The 9,815-nt window shown below is 36.2% G+C and overlaps 1 protein-coding gene across 32 annotated transcripts in view; it reads left to right on the top strand.

Moving 5' to 3' along the window:
* SLMAP (sarcolemma associated protein) overlaps positions 1-9,815 on the top strand; it is a 157,597-nt gene that overhangs the window by 123,920 nt on the left and 23,862 nt on the right. For all 32 annotated transcript variants that reach the window (XM_040454696.1, XM_040454697.1, XM_040454687.1 and 29 more), the window contains 2 exons: positions 2,611-2,691; positions 2,976-3,035. In XM_040454696.1, the coding sequence (XP_040310630.1) occupies positions 2,611-2,691; positions 2,976-3,035 (141 nt within the window). The remainder of the gene's footprint in view (positions 1-2,610; positions 2,692-2,975; positions 3,036-9,815) is intronic.

Genomic DNA, 9,815 nt, shown 5'->3' with positions numbered 1-9,815 from the left:
TTCTTTCTTTCTTTCTTTCTTTCTTTCTTTCTTTCTTTCTTTCTTTCTCTTTCTTTCTTTCTTTCTTTCTCTCTCTCTCTCTCTCTCTCTTTCTCTTTCTTTCTTTCTTTCTTTCTTTCTTTCAGTTTATTTATCTTGAGAGAGAGAGAGTGAAAGAGGGGCAAGACAGAGAATCGCGAACCATAAGATCATGATCTGAGCTGAAACAAAGAGGCAACCAACTGAGCCACCCAGGCGCCCCAGGACTTGCTAATACTAGAAAGTTGGGTGCTGCTTCATAGCTAAAGAATGGATGTTTTAAAAAGAAGGAGATACTCTACTTCTCTTTTTTTGTGTCCTGTGTTTCATTCTTGAGTAGATTTGGTTTGCCTCCATATAATAATTGTAATATCAGGATATAACAGTGATGGACCATAATTTGACTTGCTCAAAACTTTGTCTTCTTACTCAAAGTAGACTTGTGCCTTCAAACATCTGATTTTGGAGCACCTACTATGCACTGTGCACTGTTTTCTGCAATGGGGAGATAGCAGTTAACAAAACAGACAAAAATCCCAGCCCTCATGGAACTTAATATTCTAGTAAGATCTTAATGGAAGATTTGGTCCCACCTTTAATTTTACTTTCCCAGCTAATACTTTAATATAAGATAGAGTTCCTTCTAAGCCAGAAGAATACTTTTGAAAATATAGTCTTCTTGGTTTACCTCAGTATCTTGATCTTAAAATTGCCAAGAATTTTAAAATCAGAAGACAGTCATTTTTCTATTCTCCCACAGTCATCCCTTTTCTGTGTATAGATTAGAAGTATTAGCCTGCCTTGTTTGAGACTGTAACTTTGTGATTAAACTAGAACATTCAGAAATGTCTGATTATAGCACACTGTGAATGCACCAGAGGTCATAGATTGGATTCCCATGGGCCTCTGTGGTCAGTGACTTCACTTCTAATCTAAGCTCTGTGTCTCTCAGCAGTTGTCCTCGGACTAGAAATGGCGGTGAGAAAAGAAGCAAGAGTCTTCTTGCAATCTGTCACCTATTTCACAAATTAAGCCACCAATTCTAAGGATGTTCTTAATGAAATGGTCATAATAAGTTACATTCTAATATTATTAAATATATTTTAATATTAATGGTTTTGGATGTTTCTGATTACTTTCAAAATGGAAAATATCTCTTGATTTAGTTGATTATAAAATAATATAATTTTTTCAAACGATGTATGACATTATGAGTTAGAAAGTAAATATCTGCCATGACCCTAGCTTCAGATATATGATCGTGAGTATCTCTGTTGTAGATCCTTCTAGACTTCAATAAATATGCACAACTGAAAATTCATAGCTAAATGTATAGCTATTTTCAATCTTAATGGGGTCATATTATGCACTGTTCTTTAGCAACCTTTATTTTTACTTAATAGTAAGGAATATATCTTGAATGTTTTCCATTCCATAATGAACAATGCTGCAATGAACATCCTTATAATACTATGTGAAGTCTTTTTTCCTTAGAAGTACTAGAAGTAGATACGCACATTTAAATGTTTGGTATGTATTACCACAAACAGTATAGCCAACAGCATAACATTATGAAAAAATAATCATATGCCCAGGGAATTTATAATCTAACTAAAGAAATCAGATACATATATACACATAGAATATAAAATAGAACATGATTAATTACAAAATCATATGACACAGAGAAGCTGCAATAAAAAGGAGCAGCATGATGGAGAAATGAAGACTTTGTTAGAGGTATTGGGGCTTAAGCTGCATCTTAATGAATAGGCCAAGTAGAATGGTCATTGAGTTTAGCAAAATATCAACTCAAGCAAAGAGTTAGAGGTCGTAGTGAGCTGGCATGTCTCAGCCCTGTAAAGAGGCTAGCCTGACTGAAACAGAGCTCATGTGTGAATTAATGCAGAGACCAAATTATAGCTAAATCCTGGGATATAAAACTTGGCTGAGGCCTTGTGGAGAACAGGGAAATGACCATCTCTGTAAATGCTATTCAAATGCACGCCACAGAACATGCAGATGTGCCATTAGAGATAAGGATCTAATTGCCGGTCATCTTTAATAACATTGGTGGGCTTATAATTAGGATTTTTGAGAGCAATTTGTTGAAAACAGGGCCTGAGATATCGTCATTGGATCAGGCAGCACAGCACTTGCAAATAACCCCAAAACTTGGTATAACTATTGCTAAGGCAACCTAACTAGTGTTTTTATATAAGAGAGCCATTTCCTTTCATCATTTTCAAACAATGTCCACATTGTCCTGGAACTTTGCTATATTTGTTGCAGTTCTCTGCATACTTTAGCAAAGCTTGCTTCATTTTTGTTTCTAGTTGGCCAGTGGACAGCCTTGACAAAAGCCCCAGCCCTCTGCACAGCAGACAAGATCCACATTATAATTTAATATGAGCCACGTGTAATAACCAGCATTCCATTTTGGAGTGGAGTGGTGAAGAAGTAAGAGAGGCAGTGACCTCAGTTCATTTTAAAAGTATTTTGCATATCAGTAGATTTAGAGCTCTCAAAGCCTAAGGTGGTTTTATTGATACAGTTGTAATGAGATTCTACTTTTATTTTTTTTCTTGGTAGAAAACCAGGCAAGAGCAAAGGAATCTGATTTGTCGGATACTCTGAGTCCAAGCAAGGAAAAGAGTAGTGACGACACTACAGGTGAGTTGTAACGTAGTATTTGCAAATCTACAGATATTATTATTACTGTCTGAGCAGTTTAGGTATGCAGGTTAATGTGAGTGGAGATTTCAAAGTTTGTGTTTGGGGGAAAAGGCAGTCTCCTTCCGTTTGTGGAGATACTCCCTTGAACCTTGGATATATTGTTAAAATTACTTTCACCTATCCAAATACAATACCTGTATAAATTTCACTTACTTATTTTGATAGTGATAGCTTGATGATAGAGCTGATTACTGTTTGTAATTATCTTTCCCCCCCTGCAGACGCCCAAATGGATGAGCAAGACCTAAATGAACCTCTTGCTAAAGTGTCCCTATTAAAAGGTACTTTAACATGTTTTTATAACATTTTAAATCAGAGCATCAGATTTACCACAAAATTGTGTGTCTTATGTGAAGTTTTAAGTTTAGTTAAAAGATTAAGATAGGTTCTCTAAAGTAGCAGGAAATAAAATTTACAATGTTGGTGTTGGTGCCGATGCTTCAAATGAAAATATTTCAATTGTAAAATAATTTGGATCAATCAAGGTTATGAAGGGCAGAGTGGTAAATGGTAGGAATATGAAATGCAGCTGTGTTTTTTTTGTGTTTACCTTTATATTGCTGAGAGAAGCTCATTACCACCTTTAACATAAATTAGAAAGAGAAGAAAATATTAATGTTCTTGAAAGAATTACCTGTTTTCTCTGTTGTCATATGGTAACAGTTGTAAATTTCCTCATTTTCTGGCCCTCATCCTCCAGTAAACATCCCCAGGTTCTTAGGACAGTCTTCTAGAAATTTTAGGTAGGCCTAAGATAAGCAGTGCATGTAATAAACTTTCACTCATACCACTTCTAAATGAGAACTACATTTATTTCTTGATATTTACTTATTTAGACTGATAATAATAGTAAATAAGTCAACATTTATCGAAGTGTTTTTAAAATAAAGTGCTTTGGGTGGCCTACTGATAAGTTTGTGATTGTCACCATATAGTCTCTTTTATATTGCCTTTTATATACAGGATAAATTGGCATATAAGTTCAGCCCACTGGACTAACCGTAGGCAACTGTCTGGAATGAGCAAAAACAGCCTGTGGAAGTTTCTCTGTGTAGAGATGCTTATGCTTCTGGCTGGGCTTTTAAGGAATCTCTTAGTCCAGACCCTGGGTTTTGGATTATATAAGGAAGCCTTAGTTTCACCCTATATGACCCTGCTGCTGGCCTAGTTGTCAGTGATAGGAATTAACAAAGAGATTACCCAGATTCTTCTAGAGATCCTTAATCTGGGCATCCTGGCCTTCTCTCTTCTTCCCCCTGGATAGTAAAGCTCGCATTACTCTTTGAGGTACCTCTGACTGAATTCCATTACTAAGGGAAGCTCTGAGGATTACTGGCCCAGGCAGCACAATTGTCAACCTGTCTTTCAGTACAATCATAGTTTCCAGTACTTTCCTGGCACTCTTACTGATCTGCACTCTTCCCAGGTGACCTTTGGTGTTGATGAGGTTTTCTAGCGTTGTAGTAATAAGTCTGAGTTAATGTTTGCATAGTCTAGAAGTCTCATCTTGGAGCATTTCTGATTCTTCTCAGAAATGCAATACTGTTGCTGTGTAAACTGTTACTGATGCTCAAAAACTGTCGGAACCCCTGGGCCTTTGTGGGAACATAGAGAAACAAGAGTAATGAGCACCTGTCATACAAAAGTAGCTGTTTTATGGTCTTTTTTACTATAGAAATCTCCCAGAAATCTTTTCAGCAGCCAAGTGCAGATTGATTTATAAGTAACAATTATGCTTGTGTTAATTATATTCAACTGTTACTAGTGCTCTTGTGATTTTATGTGTCAGTCTGTTTTATATTTTACTTTTATCCTGTTGCCTACCACAATGCCAGATGTTCAGTTATTTGTTGATTGAATTAACAATAGACCTCTTACATCAAAGTTATAAAACCATAGAGTGTTAGGAAAGTGACACACTCTACCTAAGAAGTTGAGTCAGAGAGCTCTGTGTTCAGTCCCAGCTCCGCCATTTATTTGTAATTTGTCCTTAGGCAAATTGCTTACCCGCTTTGTGCTTCAGTTTTTTTTGTTTGTCAAATTGAAATTTATTGTGAGGATTAAATGAGATAATGCATGTAGATCACTCACCATGGTGCTGGGAACATAACCTGTTAAGCATCATGGTGAAGACACTGCTAATAATGATGTTGGTGATTGACAGAAGCAGACCTATGTGTTAAAGAGTAACTTTTCATTAATTGAATAAGATTATGGGGTTTAAAAACTATTATTTCCTACTATATCTTTTAGGGGAAGCAGTTAGTGGTGGTAAGCCTAAATGATTGTTTTTCCATTGTTTCTCTTTTGTAAGACTTGTATAATTTCTTGAAAATAATATATTCACTGGCACCTATTAGAAGCACTTGGGTTATGGTTGATTGTATGTGGTTATGCTTTGTAATCTCTATGATTAGGTTTAAATGAAAAATATCAATTATTAAGCCATAGGGTTAACCTTGAGAGTTGTACAAAGTAGTACAAAGTAGTTGTCCTTTTTTTTCCTCATTGAACCCCTGTGCTTGACTTTTTGAACCGCTGTTTTTGTTTTTGTTTCTTTTCAAAAATTTTTTTAATGTTTATTCATTTTTGAGAAACAGAGTGCAAGTGGGGGGTGGGGGGCAGAGACAGTGGGAGACATAGAATCTGAAGCAGGCTCTAGGCTCTGAGCTGTCAGCACAGAGCCCAATGAGGGGCTTGAACCCACAAACCGTGAGATCATGACCTGAGCTGAAGTCAGATGCTTAACTGACTAAGCCGCCCAGGCATCCCTGAACCACTGTTTTTAAATTTTATTCTTCCCCTTCTAAAAAAAAAAAAGGGCCAATCTTGATTTAGAATTATAATGTGCTACCTTTCGTGTTAATCACCTAGTATGAGGAAGAAAATGAAATAGATCAAATATTCACCATGAGATATAAATAAAATGAGGATAGCAGTAGTGCCTTTTCCCTGAAATATTATTTTCAACCAATTTATGACATTTTTGAGGGAGAAATAAAGATGTGACTTGAACCACAAGTTTCTGTATGTTTAATCATTTCCCCCAAAAAGGTAAAAAGAAAACCAGAATTCAGTCTAAGTAGTATCTAATGCAAGTTTGCTCTATAAAAGGAACTATGCCAGGGACTTCAGTGGTTTTAAACTCCGATAAGACTGTCCTTGGGGTTTGCGGAGTTTCTAGTCCAATTGGTGATAGGAGAGGTATAGATAATAAGCTGCTTCCTGGTGGTTGTTTAAGGACAGAGAAAGAAAGAATGGGCAGTTTTTTTGTTCCTTTTTGTTTATCTTGGAAGATGGGCAGGAAAGGCAATTTGAGCCTCATGAAGGAAGTATCATTTGAGATGGTCCTGAAAGTGTGTCATACACATATGGCCTATTCAGTGACAAAAACTGAGTCCTGAATCTGGTTGGGATTCTAGATCCAACTGCCAACTTGCAGGATGTGTAAAGAACTAGGGACATTACCTAAATGAGGTGCTGGGGATACAACAGCGAAATCCAGAATGTGGAGAATTTTCTAGGACACACAAAAGTAAGTTGCGAGGTTTGTGGATAAAAAGGAAAGGAGGATTGGGAAGCCTATGAATTAAAAGAGATTTAAGAGATATGTCAACTAAATGCAGTGTGTGAACCTTGTTTGGAACTTCATACAATCCAACTGAAAAAGAATTTGAGACAGTGGGAAAACTTTAATACTGACTAGATACTTGATATTAAGGAATTGCTTGTTATTTGCAGTGTGATAATAGCATTACAGTTATTTATTTTTTTGTTTTTCTTTTAGAGATCTTTTTTGTTTTTCTTACCTTTCTTATCTATCGAGATACAGATTTTTTTAACCGGGTATGATTATAAGAGGAGAAGATCGAGATACCTTCTTAGACAAAGGGAATATTAGAAACCACAAGCTAGATAATTTGGGTTGGGTTTGACAAGTACAATTAAAGTTTGTTCACATAATCATTTGAGTGTTTTGTAGATTGCAGTGATTCTTTTGGCAGAATTCTATAGCTTCTAAGTGCAGAAATGATGAGACCTGTATTTTGGGGCGATTTGTTGGATGAACTGGAATAGGTAGAGGCTGGAGGTAAGGCAACCAGTTAGGAGGCTTAGGTAATCATTGAGAGTATGAACTAGAATGCCTGCTGTGAAAATTTAAACAAAGAACAAAATCCAGTTTGGGTCCCTGTTCTTGTCTTTATCATCTTTCCTTCAGTAATCTTACCTTGAATCTGTAGTCCTAAGGAACTGAATATGAGAGATAAATGGAAGTTATATAGAATTCCAGCATTTGACCCTGAGTTACTAAAAGGATGGTAGTGTTATTAACAAGAATATTATATCTGGAAGAAGAGATGTCCTGTGAGGAAAGTGATGGTTTAAGTTTGAAACATCACTTCCTGTTCACATCATTGAACAGAGAGGGTGACCTGAACATAGATTCTGGTTTGCCTGGAACCATTTATGCCTATGGTCCCAGCACAATTATTAAAAGTGCTTCCTTTCACATTCAGAGGTGCTCCAGTTTTGTATTGTCATCCAAGGAACCAGAAATGCAGTTGGAAGTGCAAGACAGAAAGTAGGACCAGAAAGTCATTTTCACTTATTTCTGAGGTATTTATTGACCCAAGACCCAAGAGATACAGAGATACGACTCATGAGGAGGCTGCAGTCTTATGGAGGAAAGAGATATGTTGATAGTATAGTAAATGTTTTAATGGGTGTGGTAGAAACTTTGGAGAGCAGAGCTAACTTCCTGGCTAGGGCAGGGTTTGGGTAGAACAGTAGTCAGGATAGGCTCCCTAAATGAGGTGGTTAAAGATAAGTCAGAGTATGCCAAGAAGGGAAAAGGAGCCATGCGTTTCTTTAAAATACTGCCTTCATTTACAAGTAGAAATAATGTTTAAAGTCTGAATAACATCTGTCAGAGACAGGGAAGTGTACAAGAACACAAGTGTGATGGAGCACAGGCTATGTGGCACAAATGTAATGAAAGGTAAGACTTGGTCAGAAAAAAGGCAGTAACGTGTTTGGGAATTTTCTGCGTAAGAGAATTGGACCATTATAGCAGGGAGAACTTAAGGAGAAAGAAAAGGACAATGGGGAGGATGGAGGAGCCAACAAAAGAACCAGTTGTCAAGAACCTGGCTGGTCAGAAGGAATGGCAAAGAAGCAAGAACCGACAGTAAAAGGATGCTGCCAAACTTAAATTCATAGTTAGGGTGCCACCTAGGACTATCTCACATGGCTGCACATTCTTATGACGGAAAAATGATCTTTCTGCACTGTGATGGTTATTCTCATCAACCAAGCCTGCAACTGCCAGACCTTCCAAAGTGACAGCAGTCGTAGTAGAAAGAGGGCGCATTCACCTGGCCAGCGCCTCAGCCAGATCACTTCTGTTAGTTGATGAGGTAACTATCATGACGTTGAGGCTACATCAGCCTTCAACACACACATGCAAAATAGAACTTGGGAAGAAGTGCTTTGATTTGGCCCTTTTCCACATGATCCAGAGTATGTCAACCATGTTTAAAGCAAAGGTCAGGTTTTAAATCAAACCTCCAGAATTTAAGTTAAAACCTCGAAGTTAAAACACCAAATTCAGTTTAGGATATCTTGTCTGTATTGTGTGTGCCAGGGCTGATTCATTTCTGGGTTCTTCTATGGTGTGGATCTCTTTACAGAATTTAGCCTTAGTCTAAGAAAAGCTGGCCCCTAGCCCAGACTACATACACCAGGCAGTTCTAAGGATACACTATTTATGTGAAGGAGAAAACAGATTCTGTTAATCTTTCCACTTTATCATGGTTCCTAAAAAACATTTATTTCTGTTTGACTTGCACATCTAAATAAAATGGATTTGGCTTAGAAAGGCTTTCACTTATTTTCATCTAAACACTTTCCACCAGTCCTCATCACAACACTTTCCCCAAGATTGTGAAGTAGCTTCATACAAAAAATCCCTTCCTGTGACAAAAGTAAGGCACTATGAGAGAGGATCCAAGCCATAGTAAACTAATAATGCATTTTCCCACATAACCATATGAAATACAGTGTGCACTTATCAACCTTAGCAGAAAAAGATTTGCTTATTGGTCTTTGATAAAAAAAATTGGCACTTGGTTTTCTGTAAACAGAATCTGTACAGTACTTACTTGACTAGTTTGAATATAGTCTTTGTGTATATCATATATCATTATATTATATTATATTATATTATATTATATTATATTATATTATATTTGTAAAGATTTTTGATCAGTATCTTCAACTTCTATGATCAAACACTATGTAGAATTTGTATGTGTCCATTATTTGATACATGGCATCTTATTTGCTCTAATTAAAATGCCGATCCTTTTTCCTATGTGGTACAAAGAAATAATTTGCAAATAGTAAATCCCTTGTTAGCACAATTTATTAATGTGTAGGTTATATTTAGTTTTCTGAAACATAATTACTTAACATAAAATCTGTTCCATTGTTTTTAGTTTAAAAAAACCAGTATTAGTTTTGTTTCACAACATCACTGATCAAGGGAATTGTTCTGCTGCAGACAAAAACTGTCTGCTTTAATAGACCTTAAAGATGGATTATATATGATTCTTCATTTATAAAATGAAATAGTTCTCTAGTTATTATATTAATTCATATACGGTTATTATGTTTATTTTTTAAATCTACACATTTTAGATGCAAATCTTTGGTTACCTTTTATATCATTAATCAGATAGTTAAGTGCCCATTGTATGTCTAGCATTGTATTAGATGGAGTATATAGTATTTCCATAGACTATGGAGCGTAAGTGTGAAGCATATATGCATTTAACATGCATTACTAAAAGGAAATCCCTGATAGGAACCCTCTTATTTCTGAAGAAAAAGTAAGAGTTGGTTGTTAGGAACGGATGCTAATTAAAGCTGATTTCTGCGATATAACTAAGAAGTTACCATGGAAAGACAATTGGATTAGAGTGAGAATTCTAGTCCTTTCTCTACCACTTCCCAGATGTGTAAGCCATTTCAGATCTCTGGACTTTTATTTCCTCATTTGT

This window comes from Herpailurus yagouaroundi, unplaced genomic scaffold, assembly GCF_014898765.1.
Source record: "Herpailurus yagouaroundi ecotype Mexico unplaced genomic scaffold, PumYag 213, whole genome shotgun sequence".
Taxonomy (NCBI): Eukaryota; Metazoa; Chordata; class Mammalia; order Carnivora; family Felidae; genus Herpailurus; species Herpailurus yagouaroundi.
This window is presented reverse-complemented; position numbering and strand designations above follow the sequence as displayed.